Here is a 16,042-nt window from a genome sequence, read left to right as displayed (position 1 = left end):
GTAAACTTGTCATGGAGCGACATCCGTAGGACAAGTTACCCCAGCCGGCGATAAGGAGTTGGATAGTTGTAGCCGGCGTCCATAGCCCAGGGCGGGTGATTTGGATTCTAAGAGAGAAGTTTGTAAGCAAACGTTTCGCCAAATTCAGATTGCCCACTCGAACGCACATAAGATGAACCTCCCGGCTAATCAAGTCGGGCAGCCTCCTCTTTTTCGTCGCACCATTCGATGTCACGCTTAACACAACATCTGCACCAAGTACATCGTTGGACGATATCTTGAGGGACGCCAGCACCGCAAAGCAGAAGAACTGGCAGAAGATATATCAGCAGATTCCCCCCCCCTAACTTCGTGAGCTGACGGAAACTCTCACTGCGTCATGGCCGTGTATATGGATTGCTTGGTTCCTGAGGCTCCCTCGGGATCTTATGGGGGATTGAGCACGTTGTTCTGGCCCGACGCTTCTCTTGTTTGTGTATCATAGTACGCCCTGGTCTTTTCTCTCTGAATAATTTCACACTGGGTACAGAGCCACCTCAGGCATAAGTTACAATCGCATGTGGCGCTGAGATGTTGGCCCTGAATATCACCTTTGAGCTGAGAGTCGCATTCAGGGTATAGGCACATGATGTTGAGAGGGCGCCATTTGAACTGCGGCTCAAATAGCTTTCCTCCACCGACAGAAGCCTGTCATAGTATCTACACTCTTCGCAGAGATTGAAGCCTCACTTTCCGCAGGGTAGAGCTCCAGCCTCGTCGCATTCGACGTGGTACAATCTGACTTCGATTTGCTCATCCCCGATGACCATAGGAGGCAAGCCGCAGGAGAGCGTCCAGTAGTTAGGCCGATAGCGACCGCTAAAGTCTTGGCTTCGTATCGAGCCGCGGCCATCGCAGATGCAGAGCCTCTTGAGCTTGTCGAATACGGAACGGGAGCCGAGGATGTGGGCGTGGTGGTTGTAGGAAAAGTAGGCCATTTGGCTAAAATACCTGTTGACGCCGATAGGAATCGAACCCAATTTACCCTACTTAGCGAACTTCCTCTTTCACAGTGGTTCGTCTGAGCTAGGCGGAGAAGGTCCAGCGCTGAAACGAACTCCGTGATGGTGGACAAGATCGGATAAAACGAGATGAGATCCGGAATGGACGGAGGCGGTGATTTCGGGGCCATGGAGAAAGTTGAGTGTCCGACAGTAGATTGTGCAGCGAGCACAACGATATCGAGTCAAGTTGTCTTTGCTATAGAATGACAATACACGCGTTCCGTGGCAGATCTGATGCTCAACCACGGCTCAACGACGCGAGTCATCGCTAGGATATGCCTGTCTCTCAGCACCAGGTCGACAATGCCGCGGTTCGGAGATGTTGGCTGTCGAGCCGCACGAGGCTGGATACTTCGTGTCCGAGCCTGGTATCCATCAAGACGACAGTGAGGAGAGTACCTATCGTGTCAACTAGCCGCGGTCAAAACGGGAGACAATTTCATCAAAAAGTCTTCATCAAGCTTTAACTTAGATGCTTCAGACGACAGGAATTCAAGATTATGGCAACCCAGAGCCGCATTAGGTTTGAACCTCTTGTCCGCCAAGGACAGCTGAGCCCAAACACGGCTTATGGGCGAGGAATCAGCGCCGGGTAGCTGCCAAGGGTGAATGAAGTAATTGACTCATCGAGACCATCGTCCACAATCGTCAGAGTCAAGGGAGTGGTCGGCATGACGGAGCGTTCAGGTTCCCGTAGATCTCAGGGCTGGCGACGTCAGCTTCGGTCGTCGTTTTTGTTGGCTTTTGTTGGATTGGAATTGATACAAGTGTCAGAGAGCGTCTGGTTTCATCGGATGTTGGAGGAAAAGGTTGTTTCAGTCTATAGCTCCGGCATGGTCCAGCCCCTCTTCTGGCCGTTCTAGAACACTGCGCTGTGATGGGAGGATGAACCACTGCGACGTTGGCTCGAGTTCAAGGTATAGAGATGGACAGGCCAAGGTGAACGAGGTAACATTCAGAGACGAGCAGGTCCCAGATATCTTCCGGACGCAGCGATGATCGAGTGGTATGTGATCATCCGGACCGCTTGGATTAGCGCTGAAGACCGCTGGAGAAGAAGCTACTGGGAGCTCCCAGGCATAAAGACCCACATAAATGAGTCATGACCAATCATGACCGCCAAGAACGTACCTGTCCCAGGGGGAGTTCCCCACTCTGATGGCCTGTGTGGCATAAGGCTGCACCGCGAACGGCCAACAGCATCGCAGCAGCAGCCGGCAGCGCAGCCAAAGAGGTCCTCTCGGTGCAGGCGCCGAAGGTGAGATAAGCCAGTCCGATAAGGATAACACACCTGACCGAGCTCCAACCTTATCGCGACATCATCCTCGTCGCCTACACCATCCCATCCCACCCTATCCCGTCCCGTCCCATCCCAACCATCTTCCCGTCCTCTCTCTACCTTGTCCTCTTGCATCCTCATCCTCCCCTTCCTGACCTTTGCTTCGCATCTTGGCTTTCCTTTTCCCATCATCACCTTAATCCTATTCCTTTCCTCTTAAATATGCATCGCTCCAACTCTTGACCTCTGTCGTGTAACACATCCTCTCTTTCTCCCCCATTCAACATGGCCAATTCCCTGTCGCACAGGTCCAGCCGGAGCCCAGCCTCGTCCACTTCGGCCGGCCGAGACTCCACGTCCCTTTCACATTCCAGAGATCACCGTGATGCACCCTCCACATCAGCCTCCGCCGCTGCCGACCATGTCCCAGTTGAGACACTGGTGGAACACCTGCTCGCTGCCAAACGCTCGCTCTCGTCAATGACCGCCGTCCTGCGAGCAAACGAAATCGCGACTGATGCACGTCAGGCCCATGAGGAGGCCGTCGTCTTGTATGCCGAGACACAGTTCCTGCGAAGAGCCATCTTGGAGCAACTGGCGCTCTTGATGAAGGTCCGTCGCGGACTAAAGAGAACCTACGACGCCGGGAAGCGCGACTTCAAGCACCTGGTCAAGACCATGGATGCAACCAATGAGAAGCTGCAGGAGACCATGGCCATGCTCAAGAACACGACTGTTGAAGCAGGTTTTCGGCCGCCTGGCGAAGAGCGACGCAACCTGATGGATTTCGTGGACGAAAAGAGCGTCCACGTCATGGTCGAGGCTCTGAAGCAGAGCCTCGGCGAGCTGCAGGTGCGCGCCCGAATGCTGCTGAGCCTGGTCCTCCCCCACACTCCACGGTAGCCTAGGTAGCTGACAAGACCACCAACCTGCAGGCCATCCAGACATCCTTTGACGGTGATCTCCTTCGCTTCGACGACGACCTGCGAGCACTGAGGAAGACGATAACGGCATCACCTCTACCCCGATTGCCCTCCGACTCGTCGCAGTACGACCCGATACCCGAGCTTCTCGGTTCCCTCGTGGACCACTCACATGCCATGGCTGAACTCCTCACGTCCTTGACAAAGCACTTTGACCTGTGCGTCACGGCGGTGCGGACAACTGAGGGCGGCGCGGCGCTCGCTCGTCGTAGGGCGGCAGAGGTGACGCAGTCCCAAGGCGGCGATGGCGTATCATTATCCGGCGTCATCGCCGACCAGGAATCGCACATACCCGACCTCGAACCGATAACGACGGAAGATCGGGCGGAGATGCTGAACGTTGTCGTCAGCGATGCATCTGAAGTCGAGGGCGTTATTCAAGAGATTGCCGAGACGCTGTACGCCATGGAAGAGGAGTTTTCGGCGATGACTGGGCAGACGGGACAGATCAAGTCAGCGTTTCTTGGGACGCTGCAAGGTTTCGCTGCGCTGGAAGAGATGGGCGGTCGCATGGCCAGCTACATCGCGAGCGAGGCCGAGTTCCTGCAGCGGTGGGAGGACGAGCGCTACACGATCTACACCAAGCTCGGCGAGATGGACGACCTGAGAGATTTTTACGAAAAGTACGCGGGCGCGTACGACAACTTGATCCTCGAGGTCGAGCGGCGCCGCATGGTGGAGGACAAGATCACAAACATATGGAAAAAGGCAATGGACAGCGTTGACAAGCTCGTTGAAAATGACCGGCGGGAGCGCGAAGGGTTCCGTCAGGACATTGGCGAGTTCATTCCAACAGATCTGTGGCCGGGTATGGACGGCGGGATGAAGAGGTGGGAGCTCATTGCCGTTGATGACGGCACCGCCGAGGACGACGTGTCGGGCGGGCAGAGAAGCACGCCGGCACTGGACCGGAGCGTCGTGGACGCGGCCCGGGACCGACTGGAGCGAAGCCAGCAGCGGTAGCAGCGTTGCAGTCTCACAGATTGGCTCGTGTGTTGATTTAGATTGGTCGAGAGTATAGTATTCCCGGGAATTGGTTTCATTGGCGTTCACGGCAGGGCAAAGACGGTGGCCTCCAATCAGGCAAGGGATTGGGTTTTACGGTTTGGACGGCGGCAAAGTCTGTTTCTGATTATCATTTGGCTGGTAATCTCATTTTCTTCGGTCTTGTATGAAGCGCAGTATCATATCCATAGGATCAATGACCATTACGATCATGGCTCTAGTGCAGCTACCTATTCCCAGTTTCGTTATCCATGCTGGACTGGTCGATGTGTTTAACTTCACGCCTCTAGAGGAATCAGTGACAAGTATCCGTAGGGGAGCACCAGGACGAAATTGCAAGAGGGACCCCACGAGCCGCTGCGAGTCGATTTCTGGGCTTGGTGTTTATTCGACGGGGTCTTTGTAAATTGCGGGCCCTTGCTTTTTGGGGGCCCGCTATCTTTACGATTTACGGTAAGTTGGGGTTGGGAAGAGTCTGGGTCGATGCAGCAGGTCTCGCTTGGCCTGGGTGGACCAGTGGGCGAAATGGAAAATGAGTGGACGCGTGCCTTGGACTGGGGCGGTTCCAAGGTGCCGATACCCGAGGACTCAGGAGTTGTCTCAGTCATGAGCTGTCGACATGCACAATGTGCCTGGTTGCTGCGGGAATGTCACACGACAACCCAAACTGGAGGTGCACAACTATGTATCAAAAGTTCAGCCAGGGCCGACTGCTTTATTATATAGAAGTTTGGAGGTAGATGCTGTAATAGTTCGTCCAGTGCCCATCAGCCGACATTTAGGGGATTGGCGTCTGTCATTTTGGAAAGATATCCCAGGTCGACCGCAAACATTTGACGGAGCCAACTTGGACGTAACACCAGTGAAGATTGGTGCCCGCCTAGAACCGGGAGGACCCAGCCAAGCCTTGGCACGTGACTCCCGGCACATCGACGCGTAACCCCTGCGCAGCTGAGGGTCGCTGCCAACCCGGCGCGACCCCTGGGGGCGATGGCCGGCTCAATGCCTGGATGGCCTGCCCAATGACGTTACTATGTGCGGCGCACGGGTCAGAGCTAAACTGGATTGGCTTTTAAACTTACTTTATGGATTTGGGGGCCTTTTGGGTTTGGGTGGTTTTTTTGGCAAGGTGCGATACGGTTCGATCCAGGGCGGCGAGGCCAGGAGGATTCCAATTGTCACTGCTGTTGCGCAACGCCAGAGAGAAGCCCGAGCAAAAGACCACACACACATTGGATGTAATTAGGTAGGCACACAGAGAAGGAGGGACGTGCAGAAAGAGGGAACCGAACCAAAAGAGGAAAAGGGCGGCCTGCGGTCGCTGCTCCTCCCGTTATTAGTCGACCTAATAGCTCCGTCATTGAAAGCATTCCAACCACATCTGAGACTAAGACCCCTTCTATTCTATTCTTCTGTTGGTGTGTTTTGTTTTTCTTCCCAGCGCACCTCACCTCATTTCACATCACCAAGGCGCATAAAGAGCTTCCTGTCTGGACAGCATTCACCACCTCGCTCGCTGCTTTGCTTGTCCACCTTCCGTCGCAAATCGTCCATCCGGGCAGACACCCCCACGATTGACACTCTGGTATCGACCGTATCATCGAAACAATGTCGCAACCCTACGGCGAGTCGGCTGGCTACTATGGTGGCCAGCAGCAGCAGCAGCCCCCGTACGATCCAAAACACCCACAGCAGTATAACAACGGGTACCAGCAAGACTACAATCAGCAGAACTACCAGCAAGGATATCCTCCCCCACCGCCTCAGCAAGGCTTCGACGGTGGCAGCAATGGCTACGGATACAATGCGCCGCCCCAGGGCTACGACCCGGAGAAGTACACCTTTGAGGAGGCATTCAAGATTGAGAAGCCCAAGTGGAATGATCTCTGGGCCGCCATTCTGGTGAGAATCCCCCCCCACCATTGCGACAACTTTAACTCTACCTCGACATAATGCGCGCCAATTGCTAACAAACCCCGCGCAGTTCCTCGCCGTCTTCCTCGGCTTCGCCGCCGTATCTGGCCTGACGATATCCGGCTACTCTGCGACAAAGGGCCTCAACGGCGGCGGCATCTACGACGGCGGCAACGACTTTGGCCTCAGCACAAACACCATCGTCCTCTTCGCCTTTGTCCTCGCCGTCGCAATCGTCCTGAGCTACGCCTACGTCTGGCTGGCGCGCCTCTTCCCCAAGGCTTTTATCTGGGTCACGGGCATCCTCAACATCGTCTTCGCCCTCGTCACCGCCATCTATATGCTCTCCCGCAAATACTACTCGGGCGGTATCGTCTTCCTTATCTTTGGCGTCTTCCTCGTCTTCGCCTTCATCAGCTGGATCCCCCGCATCCCCTTCTCCGCCCTCATGCTCAAGACCTCGATCCAGGTCTCCAAGAAGTACGGCCACGTCTACCTCGTCTCCTTCCTGGGTGGTATGCTCGGCGCCGCCTTTGCGGCTTGGTACTCCGTCACCCTCGTCGCGACCTACTCCAAGTACCAGCCGTCGCAGAATAACCCCCAGTGCAGGAGCGGCCAGTGCAGCCAGGGCAAGGTCATTGGCCTCATCGTCTTCATCACGTTCGCAATGTACTGGATCTCCGAGGTGCTCAAGAATGTCATCCACGTCACCATCTCGGGCGTCTACGGCTCGTGGTACTTTTGCGTCAACAACTTCCCCAAGGGCGCCACCCGCGGCGCGCTCAAGCGCTCGCTGACCTACAGCTTTGGCTCCATCAGTTTCGGCAGCTTGATCGTTGCCGTCATCAATCTCCTCCGCCACCTGTGCTCCGTCGCTAGACAGCAGTCGGCCGCGGACGGTAACATTGTCTCGTACGTGCTCTTCTGCATCCTGAGCTGCCTCATCTCCCTGCTCGACTGGGCCGTTACCTTCCTTAACCGATACGCCTTCTCCCACATTGCTCTCTACGGCAAGGCGTACATCCCCGCCGCCAAGGACACCTGGAAGATGATCAAGGATCGCGGCATCGACGCCCTGGTCAACGTGAGTACCTCCCCGCAACCCCCAGGACTGCCATACCAGCAGACTAACACGTCCCAGGAATGTCTCATCGGTCCCGTTCTCTCCTTTGGCGCCACGTTCATCGGCTACGCCTGTGCGTTCCTCGCCTACCTGTACATGGTCTTCACTCACCCCGCCTACAACCAGAGCGGCAACTACACCCCGGTTGTGGTCGCCTTCTCCTTCCTCATCGGCCTGCAGATTGCCAACGTCTTCACGACGCCGATTTCCAGCGGTATCGATACCATCTTTGTCGCTTCAGCGTGGGACCCCCAGGTTCTCATGCGGGATCACCCTCAGCTCTACGATGAGATGGTTCGGGTGTATCCCCACGTTCAGCAGGCTATCCACGCCTAATGTGGAATGTCATTGCGTGCGAAATACCCAAGAGAGGTCTCCGAGGAGATGGTGTGAGAAATTGGATACCCCAAGAGAAGTCGATAGGTCCACTTGGACGAGAAACCTAGTACTAATGAAGAAATGTTGTTTTATCAACATGTTGACATGTCATGATCCTCTACGTTGGGGGGAGTCCCCTTGCGCGCAAGCAGCGTGGTGAATGTATAATGGAAAAGCCGGCCGGCCTGATTCTTCAAAAAGTCAACCGAAAAATTCAACAAAACGTAATGTGTCCCTAGCAAGGCTCGAACTTGCGACCTTTGGATATCCCTAGATGATCTAGAGTCATATATATTTGATATGAGACCAACGCTCTACCGACTGAGCCATAGAGACAGCTGTTCATGTGTTGTGCCCTCAAAGAGGGGACCAAGTAGGCCGGCCCCAGCCGACGACGGAACGAAAAGAACTGTTGTTGGTCGTGCCGGATGAGACAAAAGATTTTTGACCAGCCTGGGGGTCGAACCCAGAATCTCCTGATTACACGATCTCTTCAATTCCTCAAGAGTGAGGATTGTGGGAAGTCGTAGTCAGACGCCTTGCCATTGGGCCAACCGGCCGTTGGGAGAGCAGAACCGAGTGGAACTGCTGTTGGGGATCTGGATTGAATTTGGGGTTCATTAATGGATGAGATGGTCTTGCGGGGCTCGAGTGTGGTGGACTCTACGGAGGAAGCTAGAAAAAGTTTGCGCAGAGATTTTCTTGGGCTCTTTTTTCGCAGACTTTTTCACGATAATGGGGCCGGCTGGACGGGAGTGTTGTGGTGGAGGCCGGTGGATGCGGGGATGGCCGGGTCGGTGACGAGCGGATCGGGGACGGAGGGCCGTGGTGGTCTGTGTTTGGTGAAAAGAATGGAGACGCGGGGCGCCGGGATGGCGTTCGGCGAAGGGCAGAAGAGCAGCAGCAGTTTTGACAAGCAGGTGGAAAGGTCGATCGCTCTCGGGGCTCGCTGAACAATCATGCACAAATCGTCAATACGACGCTTCAATAAGTCCGGTCAGGGTCAAGATTCAAGTCAGGTCCACAAGCAGTATTCTCTCTCATTCAATTTGAAAATGACCGACTCTACTTCGTACGTCCCTCTCTAATCTAATCTCCAACATTCCCCCCTTTCTCCCCTCTCCTCTCTCTCCTCTTCCTCACCTCCGCCGCTGCTACCCTGGCTTCTCCACTACCCCGGTTGACATCTCCCAGCTACTAGCTAGGCTAAACTCGAGCGCGTTGCAGCTTCATGGTCGGCTATCGTTTTTCCTCCAAAGCTCAGCTTGGGCGAACCCCCCAAACAAGGAAAACACGACGGCATTCCTCCTGAATCTTGTCATGCTCTCGACATGGACCTGTCGACGATCCTGTCGAGTTGCCACTGGTTCCTCACAAGCACGGCATAGAGCACCATTCGGAGCATGCCTCACGGGCTGCCGACACGTGTTGCCAACACACGTTCCCTCAGCTTACCAGTCACTATTGCCCATCTTGACATCTTCAGATGTCTCCACCACTTGGACATCCTCATGGGAGCAAGGTTGATGAGGGGCACTGCTCAATTGCTCGGTTCTGTTAGAGACTGATTCTATTTCTGTTGGTTCATTATCAATATCCATGGGGTCTCCGATGTCGGGATCAGCACCACCGCCGTAATCCGAGCCCGACGCGCTCGGCGCGTCAGGCATGTCTTGATCTTCCTCTTCTTCCGCACGCGTCTCACTGGCATCGCGCCGCTCTGTATCCGTCGCGAAACCCGCACGCTGCTCGTTCCCGCCTGCGCTACCCGTCGCCCCTTTTGAAAATATCAGTCCCCGCGCCCACCCCGCAAACCGAAAGAGAAAAAAGGACTATAACCGCTCATCTTACCGCACTTGCAGGTTACATAGTAAACCTTTCCCTGGATGTCGATCCAGGCGCCGTGCTCGCTGCCGATTAGGGACCCGCCGCTCTCTGCCGCAATCTCTTCGAACCACGAACTCGCGACATTGCGCTCCTGCACAATGAAGCGTGATAGAAAAGGACAAGATTCCATCGTTACCTGACCTGACGCGCGCTTCTCACGGCGTTCTCTATTACCCAGCGACTCCAACTCCAATCACTGATTTGGGTCCAGCCTTGTGTTGAAGCACGGCGAGCAGCTGAGAAAAAAGTCCCCTCTGTGTCGTCCTCCCTCCAAATGATGAATGAAAAAGGAAGAAGGAGGAGCGAGCTGGCAGCGACAGATGGGTTGTATGGCCAATTTATGGTGTGAAAGAGAGCCTAACTGTATTTGGTTTAGTGGTGTCCGGACATCTGCAGGCCCTGGCCTATTATTTCTCCGCCTCGAGATGAGTGAGCGATGCGCCCATAATGATTTTCCGTCGTACGATTGGAGAGAGCTCCAGGTCGGGGTTGGTACTCTTGCATGTACAAGAATATGGGAAAACGACTCTAGTATTGCATATCAGGATCAGTATTGCTATCAAGCATAATATGAGCAAAGAGGTATCAGGAAGCAGTATGACGTCCCAATCAGCAACAGCCCGATGAACACAGCCCTGGATACCGAGACTCTTCAAGAACGATCACACCACCCTTTTTGCCGAGTCCTATCAGGCTGATGATTGAGTTCGCCAAACGTAATAGGCGCTCCCGTCCCAAGCTTCTCCAAGATCTCGGGCGTGACACCCGCATAGTCCACAAGAGGCTTCTTCCTAGCGAACTCGGACGCAGGAACCTGGAGTTCAGATTGAAGTCAGCCAAGGTACAAGTCATAGATGTCGTAGGTTCGCGTCGAGATAGACGAGTAACCACTCACCCAGTTCCCACGTACATCCTCCCGTATCCTAAACGGAAGCTGAATCAAACTGACAGGCCCGGCCGTAATACCCCGCGTATCCATATATCATGTGACTACCCACCGTCGTCTCGTGATCCCGACAGGAAACGATCCTATACACATCACCCTCCGGCGCGTCCTCCGAACGGGGGAAAAGACACGGCTCGCCCCTTGACTTGGTCGGGCCAGCATGCCACAACCGTTGTGGTTCCCGCTGTGATGTCGATATACAACACGGCCCCGAACCCATGTGGCCCGGGTCCACCGCCCAGAGACGTTGTTATACAGTTTGGTGGTACACCAGTCGTCGCAACGCGCCATGTCACCGCGGATGTCGCTGATGATGGACGGCAGCTCCATCTCGCTCTCCTAGGCGGCCGGGTCCTTCTTGAATCAGACGAAGTTGTCCATCGGGGCCGGCTGTTGGTAGTGGAGACGCGGCGGCTTCGAGCTCGAGACTTGCTGAGGGAAGCACGGAGGGCGTTGACGTCAGAAAAAAAGGCGTCGATGTAGATGAGGCTGTTGGCGTCTTCGGAGTATTTGCAGACCTGGCCCCAGTAGTGGTTCTCGAACGGGGTCAACCACTTTACGTCCTCGGGTTTCGAGTCCCGGCGCGGGAGCACGCCACAGTCGTTGGCCTGGGCGACGTGGAATGGTGAGTTAGACATGGTCGACAAGCATTTGATATGGCGCGGGGAAGTTCTGTTGCCCTTGACAGGAGGGGTTTCGTCGGGAGTGTGTTCCGTTATCTTTCTTCATGTACTCCCGGTCGGTAGCTAGTCCTTTAGGTGAGTTCATGCACCACGACCCAACTCCTACTTCAGGTCTCTCGAGGAAGTCACATACTTGTCTGACGCTGCCATGCCATGAGTCTAAAAGACGACCGGACTCTTGATCTATCATTCGTCCAGCACATTGCTCTCTTTACTGTACCGGTAGAATGGCAGATCGTTTGAGCTGTACGTTAGGCCCTGACGAACGATATCAACAACAACCGACCGACGTACCGTAGCCCCGAAGCTCCCACGCCGTAGGCGAGCGTCTCGTCCGTGGAGACATCAGTCTTTCTGTGAGCGCAAACCTTCTTTGCAGAGAACCGGCCCTCTAAACCATACACGCCTTCAAACACCCGCCATCAGCTTTCCCATTTTCGTAATCTCGAAGAAAGGGGCTCTGTGGTAGGTACGGACCAATAGTATCAAGCATGTCAGGGTCCATAAGAACCAGCGGATTATCCTCCTTGAGCACGAGCAACTTCTTCCTCCTCCACTGCACGTGCGTTTTCCCCAGCGACTGCACCTCGTCAAACCACCCGCAGATCCCCGACAAACGGGTTCCGGTACGTGCCCCACAGCGGGGTCCGGGCCGCCCCCGCATTGTTGAAGCGCGGGATCCGCACAAACTGTTGCCGAAAGTCGCCGACGCCGTTGAAGATACGCCACGCATTGGCAGCGCCGTCGCCGTCAATCCAGATATCTTTACCGTTGCGGCTCTGGAAGACGTAGTCGATAAAGATGCGGTAGACAGCCCCGTCAATGCTGGGCGGAGATTGCAACGTGGGTACTACCTTACGTATAGGCCTACAGAGTTCGTTACAATTCTTCACGAAGGCTCCGTTTCCATTATTCGATCTCCCGCATTGGCCAAAGCATCACTGCGCACCAAAGCATAGTCGCAACCAGTCACGTCGCTCCCCCTTTTCTCAGCTCGAAGCCCAGACGACAACTGCACCAAGGGTAGAGACAACCGCGACGGATAGGTGGTCCACAGGCGCCAATATTCCCGAAGCCCATCTTTTCACATTCACATATCAATGCTTTTACGATAAGCCATGACATGGTAGAGCAATGTCGACCTGAGAAAGCGCCGAACGCTCACAAGAGGATCGCTGTACCCCCTCACCTCTTCCATCAAGTCCAGCACGCTCTTGCCTGCCTTGTTGACAATACCTGCTCTGGCCCCATGCTTGATAAGCAGGACCATCATCTCCTCCGCGCTCTTGGCTGCTACCGATGAGAGATTGCCCTTTTTCTTGGCGTCGAGGACTTGAATCAGCAAATACCCGAGAGGTGTATTGCCGTCGCCGTCAACCGCGTTCGCCGCGGCATCAAGACGCGCAAAGATAGGGAGCACCTCCTGCGTCGTCATAGGTAACTGCAAACATTTTATCTGGCTGTGGATTAAACGGTGGAGATATAGATGGTTTCGTGCAGCCGGGCTTTTCTCGAGAGGGTAAGCCTTGATCATTAGCTTGGCGGCCTCAAGGTTTCCCTTTGAAAGCGCATGATCCAAAGGCGATGTCCATCCCCGGTGTCCTCCTATATGCGGGTTTACTCCATGGGCGAGGAGGTGGATGAGAATTCTTGAATTGTAGCATTGCTCGCTGCAAATGATGTACCCCGGACTCCAGCCACTATCTGTTCTTTCGTGTACGTTTGCCCCTCGTTTGAGGAGCTTCGTGACCACATTCAGCTGACCAAAACGAATGGCAAGATGGAAGAGTGACCACCCTGAATATCTCTCACGGAGGATGAGGAGACCGTCTCTGGGGCCGGTCCACATCGGTCGTTCGCAAGGGCCGCGATGAATGGTATTCTCGCAATCGCACAGCTCGTGGCCTCTGTCGCTTTCGATGTCGCTGCTAGCGTCGCTGGACTCGGTGACTTCACCTGGCCCCGACGAGCTGGCCGTTCTTCCTTCGACTTGGTCGATTGGTATGTGATTGCTAACTTGTGGACCTTCAGGGTATGTGATCCACAAAGTGTCGAGTTGGATATGCCGGAGCATCGAGTCCACAATGTATTGGTTGTTCGCAGCCATTGCAACGGCGAGGAAGAAGGGCTCCCTCCGGAACCGATTCTCCTTATCAATCTTGGTTAGAAATTTGTAAGCCTCCTTGCTCCTCTCAAAAGTTTCAAGTGAGAGTTCGTCGTTGATTCCCACTTCCGACCAGATGGCCGCTAAGTCATCCCTCCCTGGCCTTCTCTCAATCCTGGCACCAAGCTTCAATAGTTTTGTTGCGAGCCACTCTTGATAGAAACCGTCAACAAAGAGGTTGATCAATAGTGTACGATCTTGTGTGTCCCGCATATTCACATCGGCAAGCCCTAGCGTTACGAGGCACCCCGCAGAAACCTGTCCCTTGCTGATGTCCATTTTCAGCACTGTGCTGAAGCTGTCCATAATATTCCGCAACGCGGCGTTGCCAGCGGGCTTGACTTCGCTTTTCGGACGTTTAACCAAGTGCTTAGTGAGCTTCTCCATGCATTTTTGAAATGTATGGAGCCAGTCTTGAGGGGAAAACCGTTCTGGGAGTAGCGTTGCGCACTCGAGTGGCGTTAGATTGTCGATACTGACGCTGGTGATATCCATACCCGATTGCAACAACGTCGATATTGCTGTTTTGTTATGCGAGTAGCATGCAATCTGCAACGGATCCCGTTTCCCAACCGATCGCGCTGGTGATTCCAGCAGAAGGCGGATGAGTTGGGGCGCCAACACTTCCGAGTTGACCCTCCTGGGGAATGGAGCATGTGCTCCCCTCCAGGGGCTGGACAGGACGGGCGGTGGACCGCAGCAAATCTCGAGCAGGCTGCATCCCTCAACGCCAAAGGGGAATCGGGAGTGTAAGTCATCCCATGCCTGTCCAAGTGGGGTGTCTATGTTGAAATCGTCGAGAGTGATCTCGACGTTGGCCCCAGCTTTAATGAGAGCAATTGCCTCTTCGAAATATCCGTAGAGGCATGCCTCCATCAACAAGGTATGTCCTTTTCCGAGGTCATGGTCGATATCGGCTCCGTTGCGCAGCAAAATCCTCAGAGCAGCCTCGAAGGTCTCTGAGTCATCCGCTTCCCAAAACGCCCTCCAAAGCATTGTCGCACCGTGGAGCTTGATATTCATAGCGTTGACGTTCTCTTTTACCGAGCCTTGTTGCAGACACCACTCTGCAAGACCCATGTGGTGATGCCGAATGGCAGAAATGAACCTCGGGAGCGACTGCCATTCTGCTTCTTGAAAGCAAAGAAGACGTTCCTGGAGGTGTTCGCACTCGTCTATGATCCGCTTGGCTACGTTCGTATGTCCGTGGCACAATGCAACATGGAGTGGTGTCCACGCCGGATACGTACCGTTCTCGTCTGGCCAGTATATGGCTTTGGACGAAGTGGTGCAAAGATTGTAGCAAAAGCCTTTCGAAGACACGTTGACCAGCGCGTTAAACTCCAAAAGCAATTCGAGAACTTGCATGTTTCCAGCTCTGGCAGCGATGTGGATGGGCATCCAGTACATGCCCCTGATGTCGCGGTTGTCCACGTCTTCCATATCGTCGTAGTCCGGAAATCGGAGGTATCCTTCGAACATAATGTTGCGCTTGTCAAGCCTCCATTGCGCTTCGTCGCTTTCGCTGTCGGTGTCACTTGCGGCATCACTATCGGCACCAGAGCCCACCGCCGCAATTTGTGGCAGAAGGCCATCAGCAGCATCGGTTTCGGCATCCGAGGCGGCATCCTCCTCGCTCTCGAGGTCCTCGCCATCCGAGTAGTCATCAGTCACGGAGGCATCTTCGGAGGAATCTCCCGACGTCAGACTGCGTTCCATATCTTCAGACTGGTCGTCTTCAGATACTGGAGTCCTTGCAGCGTCAGATACCGTTTCAAATCAATGTTGGACTCAAACCAACCAGACACTTACTTACCATCCTCGGAACTCGAAATCTCATATGGATTTTGAGCCTCAAATAAACGTCCAACATAATGTCTCGGGGATTGAAACCATTGCCCATCACGCCGGTAGAAACGCCAAAAAAGCTCCTTTGATGATTCGGTCTTTGGGTTCCATGGCTGATACTCGGTCTGATAGCGGATAATTGCATTGTTGGGAGAAATCATCCCAGTCCTCAGAGCCTTGTGCATGATGTTCACGTTTCCAATGTCGGTTGCCCAACACAGGAGATACGGATGACGGAGGACACCATTTTCGTACAGTAATGGCGTCACAATGCAATTGAAGAATCTATCCGTCAGTGCTAGCGCCCCGAGAGCAGCGATCTGAATGTCAGCACATCTGTGGTTGATGGGAGGGTTTTTCGGGAAAACGGGCTTCTCCCTCCCTAGCTCATTGACGATGGCTATTTTGAGCTCCGGAGGGAGGTCGCGCAGATTCGTCATGACTGAATGTGCCGCCCCCGCGACATATAGCTGCTGATTGGTATCGGCGGCTGCTTGGTTGGTAGTGGTGAAGATGATCGTATAGAAATTTGAATATTTAGTGTCGAAGGACAGGCGCCGGGTGTCCTTGGCGGCGCAGAAACCAATTTCTGAATTTGGCAAGATCTCATTAGTGCCTACCCCTGCTCTGCTCATACACAACACGGGAACCAGGAGGAAAATTATGTAAGCGGTGTCATGCCGCTCAGCCACATAATAATAGTGTGCACTGTGGCGCGGCTTCTTAATGTGGCTGTGCATGTACCAAGGAATTTGCAGGTGTTAAATTTTGCTCTCACGAGAGCAATTC

At 54.3% G+C, this 16,042-nt stretch overlaps 6 protein-coding genes across 6 annotated transcripts; 2 read left to right on the top strand and 4 right to left on the bottom strand.

The window, feature by feature from the left end:
• Nucleotides 1–725: 725 nt before the first annotated feature.
• CORC01_10524 (uncharacterized protein) lies at nucleotides 726–977 on the bottom strand (the record flags this gene model as incomplete). The annotated part of the gene is made up of 1 exon (XM_022622152.1): nucleotides 726–977. One exon carries the CDS (start codon nucleotides 975–977, stop codon nucleotides 726–728), a length of 252 nt encoding a protein of 83 aa, XP_022471349.1.
• A 1,630-nt stretch (nucleotides 978–2,607) lies between these two features.
• On the top strand, nucleotides 2,608–4,268 carry CORC01_10523 (kinase activator; the record flags this gene model as incomplete). The annotated part of the gene is made up of 2 exons (XM_022622151.1): nucleotides 2,608–3,174; nucleotides 3,258–4,268. 2 exons carry the CDS (start codon nucleotides 2,608–2,610, stop codon nucleotides 4,266–4,268), a joined length of 1,578 nt encoding a protein of 525 aa, XP_022471348.1.
• Nucleotides 4,269–5,918: 1,650 nt separating this feature from the next.
• On the top strand, nucleotides 5,919–7,683 carry CORC01_10522 (uncharacterized protein; the record flags this gene model as incomplete). Its single annotated transcript, XM_022622150.1, has 2 exons — nucleotides 5,919–6,212; nucleotides 6,295–7,683. The coding sequence occupies 2 exons, from the start codon at nucleotides 5,919–5,921 to the stop codon at nucleotides 7,681–7,683; spliced, it is 1,683 nt and encodes a 560-aa protein (XP_022471347.1).
• Nucleotides 7,684–9,176: 1,493 nt separating this feature from the next.
• On the bottom strand, nucleotides 9,177–9,742 carry CORC01_10521 (uncharacterized protein; the record flags this gene model as incomplete). Its single annotated transcript, XM_022622149.1, has 2 exons — nucleotides 9,177–9,502; nucleotides 9,577–9,742. 2 exons carry the CDS (start codon nucleotides 9,740–9,742, stop codon nucleotides 9,177–9,179), a joined length of 492 nt encoding a protein of 163 aa, XP_022471346.1.
• Nucleotides 9,743–10,650: 908 nt separating this feature from the next.
• CORC01_10520 (uncharacterized protein) lies at nucleotides 10,651–11,196 on the bottom strand (the record flags this gene model as incomplete). The annotated part of the gene is made up of 1 exon (XM_022622148.1): nucleotides 10,651–11,196. The coding sequence occupies one exon, from the start codon at nucleotides 11,194–11,196 to the stop codon at nucleotides 10,651–10,653; it is 546 nt and encodes a 181-aa protein (XP_022471345.1).
• A 635-nt stretch (nucleotides 11,197–11,831) lies between these two features.
• On the bottom strand, nucleotides 11,832–15,888 carry CORC01_10519 (uncharacterized protein; the record flags this gene model as incomplete). The annotated part of the gene is made up of 3 exons (XM_022622147.1): nucleotides 11,832–12,108; nucleotides 12,336–15,150; nucleotides 15,222–15,888. The coding sequence occupies 3 exons, from the start codon at nucleotides 15,886–15,888 to the stop codon at nucleotides 11,832–11,834; spliced, it is 3,759 nt and encodes a 1,252-aa protein (XP_022471344.1).
• Nucleotides 15,889–16,042: the final 154 nt, after the last annotated feature.

The sequence above is a fragment of the Colletotrichum orchidophilum genome, assembly GCF_001831195.1.
Source record: "Colletotrichum orchidophilum strain IMI 309357 chromosome Unknown Scaffold_105.1, whole genome shotgun sequence".
NCBI lineage: Eukaryota > Fungi > Ascomycota > Sordariomycetes > Glomerellales > Glomerellaceae > Colletotrichum > Colletotrichum orchidophilum.
Note: the sequence above shows the minus strand (reverse complement) of the source record. Positions and strands in the feature narration are given on the sequence as shown.